The sequence below is a fragment of the Microcaecilia unicolor genome, chromosome 10 (genome assembly GCF_901765095.1).
Source record: "Microcaecilia unicolor chromosome 10, aMicUni1.1, whole genome shotgun sequence".
In the NCBI taxonomy this organism is placed as follows: Eukaryota; Metazoa; Chordata; class Amphibia; order Gymnophiona; family Siphonopidae; genus Microcaecilia; species Microcaecilia unicolor.
The window spans coordinates 187,758,389-187,777,520 of NC_044040.1; the positions used below are offsets into that span (position 1 = coordinate 187,758,389).

Below are 19,132 nucleotides of genomic sequence, written 5' to 3' on the forward strand. Positions count from 1 at the left end.
GTTTTGTAATGTAGTCTTTTGGTCTGTTTTATGGTGTATTTGTATTTTCTCCGAAGTAATTTCCATGCGTTTAGTGTTTGTTCGTCTTTCTTTTTGTTCCATTCTCGTTCTAGTTTCCTGACTTGTGTTTTAAGTTTTTTCAGCTCTTCGGTGAACCATGGATTTGTTTTTTTCCTGTGTGATGTCTGGTTTGGGTTGGGGCGATTTTGTCTAGTGTTGTTGTACATAGATTGTCCCATTCTTGGAGGAATTGGATGGTGTCAGCGTTTGTTGGCCATTCGTTTTGGTAGATCTGTTGCCAGAATATTGTGGGGTCTATTTTTCCTCTCATTGTGTATGTTGTTCGTTCCTGTTTATTGCTTGTGTTTATGTGTGTTTTTCGCCAGCAGAGAGAGACATTTGCTTTATGGTGGTCTGAACGTAATGTAGGTGTGCATCTTGTGTCAGTAATTGTGATGGTTGAATCCGGTTCGAATTTATTTGTTATGATATCAAGTGCGTCCTTTTTTGTGTGTTGGTTGCGTATTGGGTACTTGTAAGTCCCCGAGTTTTAGGAATTCTTTGCATTCTCGTGTGCTTGGTGAGGTGTCATCTTCTAGGTGTAGGTTGATGTCTCCTAGTATAAGGATGTTTGAGGTAGACACGCAGGAATTCGAGATGAAATCCATGAGTTGTGCTTGGGAGTCTTGCCATTTTCCTGGTGGCCTGTAGAATAGGATTGTGTTAAGATGCCCTATTAGGTTTGGATGATTAATTCTAGTCGATGCAATTTCGAGTTGTGGCGAGGTAGTCAGTAATTGTGATTGTGATGGTGAATTCGGGTTTGTAGATAATAGCTATTCCGCCTCCTCTTTTTTTTCCATTTCTTGTCCATTTCCTGAGCCATTACGTCTAGCTCCATCCCTGGCTGCCTTCAAATCCGGGCTAAAGGCCTACCTGTTTGATGCTGCTTTCGACTCCTGACTTGTCACTTTTATCTTATCCTTGTGTCCTTCTGTCTATCCTTCCCTTATCCTTTTTGATCCTATCTGTTTGTCCTGATTTAGATTGTAAGCTCTTTTGAGCAGGGACTGTCTTTTTCTTCATGTTCAATTGTAAAGCGCTGCGTACGACTGGTAGTGCTATAGAAGTGATTTATAGTAGTAGCAGTGGTGTCACGAGGGCAGCTGACACCCGGGGCGGGTCGCCGCTGCGCAACCCCCCCCCCCCCCGCCCACGAGAACATACCTGGAAGGCGGTAGAGGGGTGGGTGGGTGGGCCAACCCGCCGACAGCACGCCGCTGGGAGGGTGTCGGCGCCTCGCTGGTTCCTTGCTCTCTCTGCCCCGGAACAGGAAGTAACCTGTTCTGGGGCAGAGAGAGCAAGGAACCAGCAAGGCGCCGACACCCCCCAGCGGTGTGCACCCGGGGCGGACCGCCCCCCCTTCGTACGCCACTGAGTAGTAGTAAGGTCTTTGAGCAGGGACCGTCTTTTTGTGTTTGGTGTACAGCGCTGCGTTTGCCTTGTAGCGTTATAGAAATGATCTGCATCCTTCTATTTGCTTTAGTTGCTAATACCACGCACTAAAATTAAACTTTGGAAAATAAAAACTAAACTAAAAATAAACGAAATTCTGAATCATCAAAATGAAAGGAAAACGATAGGTGTGCAATCGCCTTCTGGTAGTGGATATACTGTAAGATGCCCAAGCTTAAGGTAGGAAGGTCGAGATATAAATGTTAATAAATAAGTGTACTTTTTAAACAGATAATGTGAAGAAAAAAAAAAAGACATCCTTGAATTGTTTGTAAGATTCTACGAAAAAGGGTTTGCTGGTGCTGCTGTTTTAAAAGAAATAATTTTTCCTGTCACTGTTCAAAAACGGATTTATTCCAAGGCACTGAGAAAATTAATACTGCGCTAATGGAATTGCTTAACGAAAAAACAAACAACAACTTAAAGAACAGCACGTACTCTTGAGCGTTCAGCGCTGTCCTCCTCTCCCTTAGGCTAACGGGGTCTGGCTGGCCGGCGCGCGTGGTCATATGACTGACTGTCTCGTGATCAGCGTAGAATCACGTGACAGCTCTGGCGGAATCAAGGAGGCTGGAGTCGGCTCTCTAAGTAACCGCCTTAGGCGGAAGTAAAGAATGGCGGAGTATGAAGAGCAGGAATCTCTACTAGATGGGGCCAGAGATGAAACCGGCAGGCGCCTGTATTCCGCGGGGGAGAACAGGGGGATGTCAGCCCTGTGTGATCCCAGCCGCTTGGCACATCGATTGGTTGTGTTGTTGATCATGTGTTTCCTGGGCTTCGGTAAGTGGTTCTAGTTGGACTGTGCAGGAACTGAAGATGTAGTTTGGTGATGGTATGAGGAAAGAGTCGGGACAGATACGGGGACAAGGAAACGAGGCCCGGGATGGGAATACGCTTTATACCGCCAAACCTCTGGGAAATTTGAGAAAAGATTATGCTTAACTCTGTGAAAGTTCAAACAACTGCACAGGCTATTTAACCTTACTAGAAATACTCACAAGTAATATTACAGAGCAGGGATGGGGGGGGCAAAATGCCCCGGCCCCCCCAAAGGGGGCCCTGCACCGGAGTCTCTCTATCCTGCTTCTAACGGGACCTGGGAGCAGGAGTGACAAAACTCGCACTTGGAGGCTGGGGAGGAGCAGACACAACAGGGCTTCAGCAGCAGAAGAGGTTTTCATCCAGCGCTGCTCTTCACTCTGTTGCATTGTCTGCCAAGCTTATGCTCGGTTTTGAAACCGAGCATTGAGACATGAGAGAAAAAGTAGCCACAGGGGCAGGACAGGCAATGTGGCAGAGTGAAGAGCAGCGCTGGAGGATGACTTCTTCTGCCATAAGCCAAGGTATTTGGAGTTGCGGTGGGGGGAGCGTTAACGGCGGTGATCTTGGGGAGGGTAGGGGCAGCCCCGTCCCATCCCGCTCAGTCTCTCTGCGGCCCTGTTACAGTGTGTTTACAACTTACTGCCTCATCCCTGGCCCGATGCCTTCAAACATGCTGAGATTTTTTTTTTTTTGTTCTACTGTACACTACTATGCTAGTGATAGGAGTCCCTCCCTGAGGCTCCCTCCCCCTTCTAGACCTAACCATAGGCCCCTTCTCCTGACCTAGCATTGGGTTTCGCTCCTGCCCTGGCTAGCCAATACATCACCAATCACTCCTGCCCACCCATGCTAGCTTTTCTCAGTCAAAATGGCTGGCAGGATCTCCAACGGCAGTCTCATGAGATTGGAGCTGGTGTGTGCAGGAGCGATTCCCATTGTATTAGCCACCTGGGATCACTTCTGCCCTGGTTAGCCACTACACCACTAATGGTACTGTAGGCCTGGGAGAGGGGAAGAGCACACCTTTTGTGGGTGTGGGGGCAGCCCAGCCAAGGAGATTTATTATTACAAAGGAGGGAAATATTCCAAAGATTGGTACAATCAATGGTGCTAAGTCACCTGCAACACAATCTACGCTGGATGCAAAGAACAAATTAAGAGGAAACCTCAAACAGCCCAAAACACCGAAGCTAGACTTCTATTTGGAAAAACGAAATATGAACGCGCTAAACCCTTCGTGAAAAACTCACTGGCTCTCAATCAAAGAACGGATTGCATTAAAAATCTGCACCCTGGTCCACAAAATTATCCACGGCGAGATTCCGACCTACATGGCAGACCTAGTAGATCTACCAACCAGAAACACAAAATCTTCAGCACGCACATACCTAAACCTCCACTACCCAAGCTGCAAAGGACTAAAATATAAATCAACATTTGCAACCAGCTTTCCTATATAAGCACACAACTATGGAATGCATTACCAAACGTCCTGAAATCAATATATGACATAAATCTTTCGAAAATCACTAAAAACCAATTTATTCAAGAAGGTATACCATAACGATCCAACCGAAACACCCGAATCATGCAACACAATGAAACTTGTTACGAAACCAGGACACTTAAATTCTCTTCTTAACCACTTAATTCACTCTATAACTCATGTACTTTGAATCAATTACCACTCTGTATTTCTCATACCGAAACTGGCGTCCGCTACCAAGGTACTATGTAAGTCACATTGAGCCTGCAAATAGGTGGGAAAATGTGGGATACAAATGCAATAAATAAATAATAAACAGTAGTGAAAGTGAGCCTATCTAGTCCACTGTAAGCAAGGAAGCCAATTAGGATAGTCTGTTTCCCCTTCCCAGCATAGCCGTCATTGCTGATCACTAAAAACAAAGCAAGCAAACCTGTGAGCTACTGCATCCACATTGTTGGTTTTTACTGTTGGTCCAACTGTAACAAGTAAAGCTAATTAAATTGGATAGGCAGTGCCTTAAAAGGTGGAGGACAATTTTTTTTAACTTATTGGACAGCTTTTTAATTTATTTGAAAGCTTCCCATATGTAGATATAAATATTGTGAAATAACAATTGAATATCATGAAAACAGCTTAAAAAATTATTATAGCTGGTAGAAACAGCAATTTTAAACTCTGTATTTTGTGCTCATTTTTCTACACTAAAAACTAAATAAATACACTGTATACAATACAGATGGCCAAATTTCAGTGAGAATATCCTGTTTCCTGATGGGTTCATCTTAACTGTTGTAATCTGCCTTGGGAAGCCTGGTGTTATAAAGATGATGGAATATATTGAAATTAAATGGAAGTAGAATTAGACTCTCCTTTCATTGGGGCACATGGAATCACATCTTTACCTTTTAGACACACACATTATTCTGTTGTTTGAGCATGTTTCAGGGACAAGTGTGTTTTATAAGTCAAAATAATAAAACTATTTTCTGTCAAACATCTCTCATTTGTTGAAACATAACTAAATGAGCTATAAGCCTCTAATGCAGTCCACTGCTTTTCTTATATTTTGTTCTTCTGATGGCTTATACTGTGCAAAATTGGAAATACAGTGAGACAGAATAATAGAATTTAGTAACATCCAAAACATTTTTTATGTTTTAATCATCTTTATTAAAAGCAAAACATGTTGGTTGATAAGCGTCACACAGAGCAAGAAAAAACAGTAAACCATCCAACATGGCACAATAAAATCTTTTACAGAGAACACACCCCAAGAACCTTTCCCCTCCCTCCCTATAAGTCCACCTGACTGTATCCACCCGTCAAAATAACACAACAGATCAGTAGGACTCAAAGCATTTCATAACAAGTACTGCCTCTACTGTATGCAGATCTCTCTCATGAATATTCATTGTCAATATCCTGACAAACCTGACTGCCTTAGGTAACTCCAGGATCAGGTTAGCCTAACTACCATAGGAGGCAGACACGGTCATATAATTAACATTATAATTTTATTTGTCTTTGGGTAATAACTGAGAAAATGCTATTAAAAATTATATTACAAAGCATGAAGTTTACTTGGTTAACTTCTGCTGTATATCAACCAGTAGTAAAAAATAGTAATAAACAATATTAAGTGCATTTTTATAATATACCACTGCAGTCTTCAAAACAGAAGGAGCAAGTTCCCACAAACCATCTTTCTCTTTTGATCTATGCACTGGGAAGAAAAAAAAGCTTTCAAATGCTCCCTGGTTTCAACCTAATACATGTTAAATGTGGGATGTGAATGTCATAAGTAAATACATAGAAACTCTGAATGTTGAGCACCTGATTCTCATAACATGATGCCTGTTTTACTGGCCCATTACCAGGAGAAAAAAATCTCTGCACAACTATAACACGTGCTAGGTTGTCCCTGTAACCAGTTCCTCCAACTGACCACTGATTAAGATTTATAACAAATTACTACTCTACCTATGAAAAGTTATTCTGTTGTTATACTTCCTCTGTGTACATCCATATGCTGCACAAGCTGGCATATTTGAAAATATATGTGAGATTAAATAAAAATGCTACCAACAATAAAGAACAACAAGGTGGATGCAGCAGCTCATAGGTTTGCTTTGTTTTGAGTGAATGGAGATGATTGCTGCACTGGGAAGGGGAAACTTAGAGTAACCTAATTGGTTTCAGCGTTCTGATGTCACTTCATCTCCTGTCTGTTAAACCTCCTTGAGCACAGCATAGTTTGGTTTCAGCTGAAAACACACTGACATTTTAAACTGAAACCAAAACAGGGCCAAATACTGGTTTCAGCGCCAAAACTGAAATTTGGTTGGCCTCTAGTCTCAATATTCACCCTCTCTCTACCCTTGGCTGATGGTCATATGATTGCCTCCTCCAGCCTGCATGGGTCAGTGGATCCAGAGGACAGACTGCCACATGGGTGGCAGTAGTAATGGTGTGAGTACTGCTGCAGTGGGAGGAAGGAGACACAGGAACTAGCTGTTTGAGTGACAGCAAATCTGGGTTTGCTGCAAATGTGTTTTGGTTATCTGATGATAGTTCTATTATTGCTTGCCCTGTTGGCTGTAATGTTTGAGGAGTTCCCCTACCCAAGAGCGAGAGAGTATTAAATTGTAAATGCTATAAATAAATCCCAATCTACAAATGGTCAGTGAAACCAGTCATTTTTTTTTATATGTGCATAACATAACCTGCTAACAGGGAGGGGAGACCAGCAGGGGCATTGCTCTCCTTAGTCTCTCCTAAACTAAAATGGATCCATTTTTATAGCCTAACCACAGATGAGATAATGAATCCATTCTATTCAGGGATAACAAAATAAAAGATCAGGGGTTAGACAGAATACAGATGGCCAATCCCAGAACCATAAATAAGTCACTTGGGTGCCTGAGAAAAGGTAAGAAAACATTCTTCAACAGTCAGCTTATCTTTAGCTGTGCCCCTAGTGCCTGGACAATCAATCTACATTGATTGGTTCTTTTGAGGTAAAGGGTGAAGGCTGAGAAGGGAAAGTCAGTCTAAGCATTTTCTAGCATTAAGATAGGAGTATTTTTCTGAAATATTCTAGACTAAAAATTATTCACCAAATCCACAAGAAAAAACAAAATATTAAGTGATTGTGCAGTTTCTGTAACTTCTGTTCCTTCCTAGCAGCTTTGCAAACCCTGTTGGATACTATCATGACAACACTCACAGACTCTGCACAGGGTCAGAGTGCAGCCAGATGCCTATGTCATTTTCCAATAGCTAAGTAACCAGACAATGGTGATAATGGGTCTTGGGAAGTTGCTGGTTGTCACCTGGAAGCAACGAAACAAGCAATGGCAGTTTTGTAAAAATAAATAAAAGATTAAATTTGGGCCACCTTCCACTCCAACTGCCATGGGAAAAAGGAAGAAAGATAAACAACCCCCTCCCCCCCAATAAAACAACAGCAACAAAAACTTCCAGGACAATAAGTGGTGTGACCTGGTGAAAATCCCCATTGGTTGTGGCTCTACTACTACTACTACTACTTAACATTTCTAGAGCGCTACTAGGGTTACGCAGCGCTGTACAATTTAACAAAGAGAGACAGTCCCTGCTCAAAGAGCTTACAATCTAATAGACAAGTGAACGGTCGGTCCGATAGGGGCAGTCAAATTGGGGCATTCTGGATTCACTGAACGGTAAGGGTTAGGTGCCGAACGCAGCATTGAAGAGGTGGGCTTTAAGCAAAGACTTGAAGACGGGCAGGGAGGGGGCTTGGCGTAAGGGTTCAGGAAGGTTGTTCCAAGCATTGGGTGAGGCGAGGCAGAATGAGCGGAGCCTGGAGTTGGCGGTGGTGGAGAAGGGTACTGAGAGGAGGGATTTATCCTGTGAACGGAGGTTACGGGCGGGAACGTAAGGGGAGATGAGGGTAGAGAGGTAGTGAGGGGCTCTGAATCCCATGTTTAATTCAGTTCAAAACTATATTCAGTTTTTCTACAATTTTAATGTATCTGATGCTTTTCTTTTTGTAGGTAGCTATTTTTGCTATGACAATCCTGCTGCTCTTCAGACGCAGGTTCAGCAGGTAAGTGGACTTAAATGTCACATCCAGATGCAAAGTGAAGACGTCTAATGTTTTGTGGATTATGGTACAGAAAACAAAGGGCCCAATATTCAAAGGATTTATACTCCTAGCCCCCCCCCCCCCCCCGTGTACTAAGCTGTGTGGAAATGCCAACACAGCCCATTCACTTTGAAGATTAGGAGTTTAGTACTGATTTTTAGCTTGAGGCTCATAATCTGAGCAAACGAATGGTAGGCCTAAATTGAGATGAATTTTCAGATGAAAGCTAATATACCTAAGCTTGGCTGAAAATACGGCATAAATTTAGGAGGCTAATTTAGGAGCATTTTCTGAGTGCTACAGTGAGAAAAGCAGCTGATGGAAGTGTACTTTCAAAGCTATTAAAAATACATTTCTCTGGATCATAAAAAGCTGACTTATAAACAGTGGAAGGTGTTTAAATTTTAAAATAGTGCAGGGCATAATACAGAAGACTTGAAAATTGTATCCTACGGAGTATATATTTTAAAAACTATTCTGATAAAGGGTCTGTGTGCACTCATCCAGTCCTTGTCCAACTCAATTCCCCCCCCCCCCCCCAAAAAAAAAAAAAACCCAAACAAACCCAATTCTCACTGATTCCCTTTTGTGCCCGTTTCAATAATATCATTTGCCCTGACAAGTCTAGAAGCTAAGTGACCTTAATTATTATATATAAAATGTACAAGTTGATTTCTTGAAGATGTTTTGAATGAACAAGTGGACAAAATTGGACAAAAAATTTTCTTTATAAAATAGTAAAGGGACAGAGGAAGTTTTTGGCCAATGATGAGTAAAGGTCCGGTGAGTGCTTTGAAGATATTGAGTGTGAAGTAAGTCCCAGCACCTGGATGGTTTGAAGTCTTTTCCTCCTCTTAGTTCCTTTTAGCTTTGAAATATATTAGGAAAGTGTGTCTACAGTCCATGGTCCCTTTCAAATAGGCCCAGACACTTCATGAAATAACACAGAACCTTGCAAAAAGACACTCAAAACCTATACAGAAGACTTAACTCTCCATAAGAGCCCTAAAACCTATGAAAGACAATTTTATAAATATTATACTGGGCTGTAGAGCATCAATATACCCTGCTTCTAGGAAACTGAAATAAGCTGTACTGTTACACATTCCTAAACAGACAGTGAGGCATATTTTCAAAGCACTTAGCCTCCCAAAGTTCTACAGAAACCTATGGAACTTTGGAAGGCTAAGTGCTTTGAAAATATGCCTCAGTATGTGTTAGCAGAATCCTTCGCCCCAGTTGCACATGCAGAACACAGACAGACCCTCACCTGATACAAAATAGGGACCTACAAAAAAATATGCAGACAGAAACTGAAATTGAGACCCCCTCAAGAAAGCCAGACCCTATAAGCAGTGGAAATTCTGGTAAAAGAGAAACAAATGTATTTTGTCCTGTACTCTGCAAAATACAAAAAAAGAAAAAAATTTGCATTCTACATTAGTTCTTAAAAACAAATGTTTTCTTTTCTACCTTTTGTTGTCTGAGCATTTAATTTTTTTAATTGGGTTGCTCCCAGTCTCTTCTACTTTCCATGTGTCAGTCTTCTAAATTCTTTTTCGGGTTGGCTTTTTGATTTAATCTCTCGCCTCTTGTCTTCTTCCTTTCCTTCTCTACATGTCTGGCACATATCTTTCAATTTTATGTTCCCCTCTCCCCCCGCTTTTCTCTTATCTGCATTTCTCACCCTCTAATCCTTGGTCTCCATTTCATTTCTCTTATACCTATTGGCTTTTACTATCTTCTTCGCATTCCCTCTCCAGCACTCCCATCATCACCTCTGTCTGTCCCTTCCCCAGTCTCCTAAACCCCTCTCCCATCTTTCACCCACTTCCTTAGTCCCCCATTCCCATCCTCTGTACTCGCCCTTTTTAGTCCTCATTTACCCTTCACTTCATCTCGTCACCCTGTCAGTCCCAGCTCCATCCCTCCTCCTTTCCCTTGCCTCTAAGGCCATTCTTATATCTCTTACCCCATGTCTTATTGCCCCTCTTTTACCATCTTTTTAATCCCATTTCCACCCTCACTCAACCCCTTCAAAGCCCCATCCCTTTCCTTCCATACCCCTCCCCAGTACCTCCATCCCTTTTCAATGTCTTTCATCCTTTCTCCAGTCTTCCAGGTCATTCACATTATGTCTCACTTTCCCCATGTCATCCCATTTTCTTGCCCTTCTTCTCTTATCCCTAATTTCACATCCTTACTCATTCTCCCACCCATCAATATACCCCCACTCATACCTAAAACTGCCAAGTATTCACTATCCTTTAAATATTCCCACTCATCTCTCCTATCCATAATTCCCTGCTCTGGATGGGTTGCCATTATATAACAGATACCTTTTTGGAACTTGGCCATAGGTGTCCTTCTAGACACATGCATGTAGAGAGTAATTTTATAAATATAGTTGTATTTAATGTTCTGAGGTTATGTTCCTTTGTGATCATTTAATAACTGTCTCCTTCTTAATTGTGTGTTTAGGACATGAAGGTGAATACTGCAACTTTCATGCAGTTGTATGCCTGGTATTCTTGGCCCAATGTCATTCTCTGTTTCTTTGGAGGGTTTCTAATAGACAGAGTGTTTGGAATACGGTAAGTAGAAATAAGAATCAGCCAGACATCAACCTTGGTAACTGATTTAAAATATCTATAAAATATCAATTTTTACAAATTATATTACTGTAATTATATTTTAAAAAGCTTTGTGGGGCCTGGAAGGGAGAGCACATTCATGATCAGCACGCACATTCCTGAATCTTCACTTCCCCAGCTGTAAAGGTTTAAAATACAGATTAATACATGCATCCAGTTTTTCATACATGAGTTCGCAGCTGTGGAATGCTTTACCATTTAACCTAAAAATAGTTCACAACCTAATTAACTTCCGCAAAGCACTGAAGACTCACCTCTTTAACAAGACATACCATAATGACTCATAATAGGAACTGTAATGCACCATCACTTAACTTAATATTTAGAATATTTTCTCCTTATACCGGATTGTTTACTATTACTATCACGTCATCCACGTCCTATATGTAATACCATCTGAATGTTTTCTCTTTTACCTGATTGTTTATTATGTCATCCATGCTTTCTTTATAATACCAATTGTATCTGTATTCTGGAATGGCGTAAGCCATGACGGAAAATTGTAAGCCACATTCAGCCTGCAAATAGGTGGGAAAATGTGGGATACAAACGCAACAAATAAATAAATAAATAGAGGAGATGTGGGAGGGAGAAAGGAGGAAAATGCAGCAAGAGGTGCACCCCCCTGTTGAAATTCCTGGCTGTGCCACTGGTTTACCGCACAGTAAAACATGAGCTGGTTAGTACTGTTTAGTAAAAGGGCCCCTAAAATAGTTAGTCATTTTCTGCTTAGGACATTAATTTAGAGGCATATTTTCAAAGCACTTAGCCTTCCAAAGTTCCATAGGTTTCTATGGAACTTTGGAAGGCTAAGTGCTTTGAAAATATGCCTCAAAACCAATCAAAATAAAATATAGTAAAATCCAATAAATAACGCACTGCTTACTATTTCCAACTGAATGGTCTGATTTTCCATAGACTAGAGGGTGGAAAGCCATGAAGTGATTAAATGGCAGAATCTATATCTTGCCAAAACCATTATTGCTATCATTTACTTTAATTTCCAAGAGTCTTTACATATTTAGGGCCCTGTTTACTAAGGTGCACTAGCGTTTTTGGCACGTGCTAACCGTGTAGACGACCATAAGAATATTTTGGGCATCTACACAGCGTGTGCTAAAAACACTAATGCACCTCTAGTGCGGCTTAGTAAACAGGGCCCTTAATAACATGAGCTAACTCATAAAGGTGGTACATGTTGAATACTTGTCTTTCTGCTTTGATTTTGTCTTTCTGTATCATTTTAATTTAATGTAAGAGGAGATTTTTTTTTTTTTTTTTAAGGTTGGGAACCATAATATTCAGCCTGTTTGTTTGCACTGGACAGGTAAGTGCAATTTTGTCTCGTGCTATTTCCCAGAAAAATGTTTGAGTTAATCAGGGTTCACTGTATTTCTACAGAAGCATTAATCCTTCTAAAAAGTTAAATGAGCCAGGTGTAGGGAGATAAGATTGCTATGAGGAAGTGGGACAGATAGATAAGGCAAGAGGTATGTTTAGTCTGTGGAATGGGTCCCTTCTGGTAATGCTTAAGCTCCCCTGTGCATGGTTATGTCTGTGTCCATGGTATTCATCCACAACCTCCTCCGTTTACCCCAATGCAGATTTAGTTTGGGTCAATTCAGTAATGAATTTGCTTTGAGAGAATTTGTATCCTATTCATAGAATCTGGATGATGATCATGCCTGCAGCCTGTCTGTGCGTTAAGTGGTGGAAGCAGAGTGGGTCTGATTATGTGGTCTATTCCAAAGGAGAAGCTGTGATTGTTGACCCCAAATTAATTTTAGTTAAGGTATATGAGGCCACACAAGTATTTTGTCTTTAAACCAGGCCTAGTAATTCTGTAATCTCATAATGTTAGATATTGGTGGACTGGTTTCTCTTGCAGCTTTATTTGTGCATTGTAAGTGTACAGGTCTTTCTCTGCCGTCATGTTACTACGTTATGTTATGTTATCACCAAAGCTGTTCTACTTGTTTAAATACAAGTTTAATAACTTCTGTCTTCAGCTGAGGTGTGCACAGCAGGGGCGTAGCCGCGGGCGGGCCCGGGTGGGCCTGGGCCCACCCAATTTCGGGTTAGGCCCGCCCAGCAGCAAAGTTCCTGACGGCGATTCTACTCGCAGGCTCCGCTCGCAGTCGCAGTGATTCCCACACGCTGCCTGCCAGTGCCGGCTGCCGCTCAATCTCCTTGCGCTACTAAGCGCTAACCCGGAAGTCTTTCCTCTGCAGGAGAGACTTCCGGGTTAGCGCTTAGTAGCGCAAGGAGATTGTTGAGTGGCAGCCGGCAGGCAGCGTGTGGGAATCGCTGCGACTGTTAGCGGAGCCTGCGAGTAGAATCGCCGTCAGGAACACTGCTGCTGGGCGGGCCTGCAAGGAGGGTGAGATGCTGCAGCTGCACGGGGGGGGGGGGGGGGAGGGAAGACGGGGGACACAGCAGCTGCACAGGGGGAAGGGAAGATGGAAAGAAAGATGCTGCACAGGGGGGAGGGAAGATGGAAAGATGAGGCTTGGTTGGTGGGTGAGAGAGATGCACGGGGAAAAAGGGAGAGATGCAGCAAAAGGGTGGAGGGGTGAGGAAGGGAGAAGTCTTGGCTGTGTATGAGGTGGAGGGGAGGGACACATGCTGCATTCAGAGGGGATAGGTGGGGAGGGGAAGAAATGGTAGGCATAGGGGTGGAGAGGAGGGAGAAACGGTGGGTATCGTGGTGGAGGGAGGGTAGAGCAGAGGAAATTTTGTGCCCACCCACTTTGGGCTCAGGCCCACCCAAAACTGGCTGTCTGGCTACGCCACTGGTGCACAGTATGGAGGTCCTATGATAAATTTGTTTTCTGGTAATGTAATTTTTTTCTTTGGGATAAATTAATCGCATTGAGACCCTAATCAGATTTCCTTATATGATTGTTTCTCAATGGGTTGTAATTGGTTACATGTTTCAAAGTTCGTAAAATCTCTCATGATACTGCATATCCCCAAAATAATGTGACGTAGGTAATTTGATAACAGGGCAACTAAGCAGAAAAGGCATATGTTGCATTATTTTATAAGGCAAGTTATGTAACTTTATAAACGTACTCAGGGAAAGTATGTGCACATGTTTATTCCTGCTCCGAAGCAGGTGTAAGAGTGTGTGGGTATGTGCTGGTGAGACATAGGGCCAAATTCTATAAATGGCACCTTAAAAATCAGCGCTAAAAAACCCACACGATTAGCGTGATTCTATAAACTACGCCTAAAGTTAGGCGTGTTTATAGAATATGCCTACACGCTGTTCTTGCGACTAAAATGTAGGTGCACCCATTTAGGTCACCTAAAACCAGGCTTAAATACCTGCACTTAAGTTCATGCCCTTGGCCACACCCCCTTTCCACTGCACACATTTATGCGTACTGTGTTGTAGAATATGCTTAGAAAGTTGTGCGCGTAAAATCTTATTAGACAATTAGTGTCGCTAATTGGTTAAGTACCAATTATCAGCACTGATTGGCCAAATTATCATGCATAACTTAAGGAGCCTTATATAGAATTTGGGGGTAAGTGCCTATGCACCTGTTTTATGAAAATACATGCATAAGTGCCAATCACACCACTGCTCTGTCTTTTCTTCATTCCCAGGAAGGTTTATGTGTATATCGCATAAAGTGGCTGTTATGCTTCTGTGTATTTACTTTTTGTGTGCATTTAACCTCAACCAATTTCATAAAAACCTAGTTAAGTGCATAAAATGCTGTTTTACATGCCCAAGTCTCTTCTAAACTTACCCTCATTGTTGGCAGACTTAGAACTGTGCTTAACTATATTGAGCTACATTTAAAATGGTAGCAAGCTGAGCAAGTTTTCCAGCATTTTAATGACTGTTTTGTACTTTGCAGGTGATTTTTGCTACTGGAGCTTTGTGTAATGCATTTTGGTTGATGGAAGCTGGCAGATTTGTGTTTGGGTGAGTCCAGACAAATTATTGTGCAGCCCTTGTAAGGGACATTTAATGTGGAAAAGTATGTTAGTCGGGATTATAATCTTACTCCGAAATGCACTGCAAAAGAAAAGGGAATGGTTAAATTGAATATATTTTTTAAACCTTTAGTGAAGCATGCTGGGTTTTTGGTTTTAGTGTTTCATTGGATAAAGAACCTGACTGACGATATGTATTTTTTTTTCTTTTGCCCTAGTATCGGTGGGGAGTCCTTAGCCGTTGCCCAGAACACCTATGCTGTTAGCTGGTTCAAAGGAAAAGAGTTAAATCTTGTATTTGGGTTACAGCTTAGCATGTCACGTGTGGTAAGATTTTAATTAAGTTTGTCTGATAAGGGGTAAATTTTCAAGTAGTCTGCAGTAGCTGCTTTTGGCACTTACAGGAGGTAATTTCACAAAGGATTTTTTTGTATATATATATGCACGTAAAAGCCTCTTAGAAAAATTACCTCATTTATAAAAGTACATGTGATGCAATTTAGGTGCACACTTGTACATGACTTTAGAGTAAGCACATTCAGGGGAGGGGTTTGCACATGGTCATGGTTTACACACAGTTTTCTGCTAGTGGTTTATAAAGACAAAGCATCTTTGTGCCTTTATAAAATAAGGACCTAGTCTCATAAGCTGACACCAATTATACCTCTCACCTTATTTTCAAATCCCCTTATACTCAATCTTCAATCTTCTCCTCTCCATCCCTTTTACCATATCCCTCCCAATCTCCTTCCATTTTACCTTTCCTATCCTATCCTTGTCTACCTTCCTTATTCCAATTCATATATTGGGCATTGTTACCACTGTGTTTATCACAGTTTATATTATTCTTCTTGCATGTCCTTTGTAATGTTTTCTACTATGTAAGCAGCTATGCTTATCACAGTTTATAATATTCCTTTTACATGTTCTTTGTAATGCTTTTTCTTTTACTATGTAAGCTGCATTGAGCCTGCTGTATGTGGGAAAGCGCGGGGTACAAATATAATAAATAAATAAGCAAGCAAGCAGCCTGTTATAAAATTACCTTCAGTATCTGAAGGTGCTTGTGTGTCTTTATAATACCCTAGAAAACTGCCAGAAATCATGGCTAAAACTAAACCATGTACCGCTCCAAGTTTTATCAGATATATGAAGTAGGTTGTACCACCTTATATTATCATCAGTCCGATGTACTTTGATTTGTTTGCTATTTTTTTGTACTTATTTCTATTATCAAAATATTAACGTTCTTATTTTAACAGTTTCTTTCATTTGCTCAAGGGGATTTTGGTGCCGACACGTGTTTCGCCTGATGTTGTTTCAAGGGGAGGGGGTCAAAGTGAAAATTAGTCATAAGATAACTAAAGGGGTTAGCCTTGGAATGGCATCAGGTGAAACACATGTCGGCACCAAAATCTCCTTGAGCAAATTAATAAATTGCGACTATACCCTTTCGCTATACATACTTTCTTTGCCTGAATGCGCTTACACCTAGATTATATAAAAGTACACATGTTCTTGACATCACTTGTACTTTTAATTTTATGAAAGGCCTTTCCTTTTTTTGTCCAGCAAGATCAGTCCACATCAGTGGGTTATATCCCTTCACCAGCAGATGGAGGTAGAGAGCAAGATAGTTTCCATTGACATACCAATATAAAAATATTACAGGCTGGAACTAGTCTGTATTTCTCTACCTCCAGCAGATGATGTGGTTGGACCGGTGCAGCGGTTTGTTTTTTCCTTCAAGGGGCAGCCTGATTCCCTTGGTATCATGCTAAGACCTGTGCTCCATTAGTTAAGTGTAGGGGCTACAGACCCTTCCCTGGTGGAGTTAGAGGGACTTTGCCCTCCTCTGCTCTGAGCCCTCACCTGCAGACTTGTGCTCTGGTGAGCAGTCTGGCACTGGTCCTGTGGTCTCCCCCCCCCCCCCCCCCCCCCACCTCCCCAAAGCCTCTTGGAATCAAGCAAAAAAAACCCCCAAAACAGTGATTCTTTTTCACACAGCCCCCCCCCCCCCCCCCCCCCCCCCCCCCCGCAAGTTAGAGCTGGATAAATGTTATTCAAAAGAATAAAAAAAAAAAAACTTCTGTAAAGACAAGCGTCAACAGAGCTTTGGAGCAAGGAGTGGTCTGGAGCTGCAGTGTGGCCCAGCTCTGCTCCAGGGGATCCTCGATTGGAAGTCTCTAGATGAGTGGGTAGGTTGCCATGCCTGCCAGTCTCTGCGGGTCATGTGGCAGCCATCATGCCATGGCTGTTGGCTCCATGTGTTCTGACTGTAAGGCAGGACCATTGGATGTAGCTCTGGGAAGGTCATGGAATTGGCCTGGGAACTTGGCTCAGATGAGAGTGTGTCCTTTTTTTTTTTTTTTTTACCATGAGGAGCTCCTTTCTCTAATTGATCAGGTGGTGGAAGTCTTACAGCTCATAGTAACAGCTCAGGAAGGGTCCAGAGGGTAAGATCCTCCAAGTATTGTAAATCCTTCAAGTCCTTCACGCTCCACTGAGTGCTGTTGGAAATGGTCCTGAAGGAGTGGGCGGCTGCAGGTGTCCAAGCTTATGGGTAGACTGTATCCACTTCTAGGGAGGACCTGGATAGGTTGTCACCCTGTTCATGGCTGTGACTAAGAAGATGATGATTCCAGTAGAAAATGGATCTGCTCTCAAGGACTCCTTTGACCGGAAGGTAGATATGACATTGAAGCTTATTAGGTTGGAAACCCTGGAATTGCACATGGCTGTGTGCCCACAGGGTTTAGAAGCTCTCCGTTTCCCTGGAGACGGCCTGGTTATAGTCAGGAGCTGCTTTTCTGGTTGATATCCTGTATGATTTGGTCCACATGTACTCAAATTCTGTGGTCTCAGCCATGGTATTCGGCGGTGGATTCGGCCTTTAAGATGTACCTCAGCAAACTGCCCTTCAGGGTTCAGAGAGGAGCGAGAGTGGGCCCTGGAGGTTGTGCATGACAGCTACACCTTAGAGTTGCAGAACCTGTTTGATACCTTTATGGTTTCTCCTTTTGGCTGCTTTCTAAAGCGTCAGGCGCTGCTTCATCTGATTCAGCTAGGGGCACTAGAGCCTGTTCCTGCTGAAGAAGTATTTCAATGGTGTTAATCTATCTATTTTATGTTCCCCCAAGAAAGGAGTTCTTGATATGGCTGGATCTAGTTGAAGTGTACTTTTACACTCTGATCTGGTAGGTGCACAGGCAGTTTTTGCGTTTATGTTGTGCCAGCACTACCAGTCTTGGGCTGTACTGTTCAGGCTGGCTGTGGTGCTCCAGACCTTCTCTAAAGTTGTGGTTGCCAACTTTCTCCTCGGGGGGAGTTTGGGTGCATCCCTCTCTGGACAATTGGCTGATTTGCCCCAACTTGGCATAGGATTCCCAAGCTGCCTCAATCAAGGTCATCTGGTCCTCGAAGGTCTGGGGTGGGTGATCAATTACCCAAAGAGTTATCTCGTTCTGGTTATTTATTTATTTAGATTTTGCTCACACCTTTTTCAGTAGTAGCTCAAGGTGAGTTACATTCAGGTACTCGGGATATTTCTCTGTCCCAGGAGGGCTCACAATCTGTTTGTACCTGAGGCAATGGTAAGTGACTTGCCCAAGATCACAAGGAGCAGCAGTGTGATTTGAACTGGCCACCTCTGGATTGCAAGACCAGTGCTCTAACCACTAGGCCACTCCTCCACTCCAGGAGTTGGGAGGTGTGGAACTGAACTCTTGGGTATTCCATGTGTTCTTTCACTGGAGAAGATGCTCAAGTTCCAGGCTCAGAAAAAGGGCCCTGGGAAACAAAAAGAGAAACAAGGATTTGGAGGAGGAAGGTGAAGAGCTGTATGGCAGCAGAATATGAACACCAGAAGTGCCTAAAGTTTAGAGAGAGGGAAGGGGGAAAAAAAGTCATGTATGGAGATACAATTGTAAGAAGGGTCGAGAAAGGCCTGGGAGAAAATGTGTGTTTTTAGGGCAGTCTTACATTTAGAATAACTGGATTCAGTCCTCAGCCCCGGAGGCAGCCGTTTTCAGAGTAAAGGGCTTAGATAAATAAGGGAGGGCCAATGGGTGACTTTGAAATTAATATCCACATGGGATGTCTACCACAGAAAAACAGACTGTGAAGACCTAATAGGGCGAATTGTCTGTTTTTTGCCAAGTCGTTATTACAGAAAACCAGCTTGGACAATAGGTTATTTGTATTGCTGTTTAAAATGAGTTTTTCTAAATAGTAAAGTAGTTTATAAGAGAAAAAGAAAAGCTTTTGCTTTCACAGATTTGCAGTTGGATGACTGAGATCTTTGTCTTGATCTTCTTTTTGCCCTCTTGATTGTATGGTGGTAGGATTTATGTTCAGCTTCTACCTGGACCATGAAAAATGAGATTTTAATTTGTAAAAAGCCTGGGGCATCTTAATCTTGTCTTTCTTGTTTTGCCTTTCTCAGGGAAGCACTGTCAACATGAATATTATGGGATGGATATATTCCAGAATTGCATCCATGATAGGTGCTGCAGGTCCTAAAACACTTGGCATAAGTCTCATGATAGGTGAGTGAATTATGAAATAACTAGTAAA

General features: G+C 42.2%; 1 protein-coding gene across 1 annotated transcript in view; it reads left to right on the top strand.

Annotated features, from left to right (window-relative positions):
- The first annotated feature begins 2,075 nt into the window (after positions 1-2,075).
- Positions 2,076-19,132, top strand: part of MFSD1 (major facilitator superfamily domain containing 1) — a 45,182-nt gene continuing 28,125 nt past the window's right edge. The window contains exons 1-7 of the mRNA XM_030216295.1: positions 2,076-2,295; positions 7,861-7,913; positions 10,434-10,546; positions 11,891-11,933; positions 14,479-14,546; positions 14,776-14,884; positions 19,002-19,104. Of these exons, the coding sequence (XP_030072155.1) occupies positions 2,130-2,295; positions 7,861-7,913; positions 10,434-10,546; positions 11,891-11,933; positions 14,479-14,546; positions 14,776-14,884; positions 19,002-19,104 (655 nt within the window). The 5' untranslated portion in view covers positions 2,076-2,129. The remainder of the gene's footprint in view (positions 2,296-7,860; positions 7,914-10,433; positions 10,547-11,890; positions 11,934-14,478; positions 14,547-14,775; positions 14,885-19,001; positions 19,105-19,132) is intronic.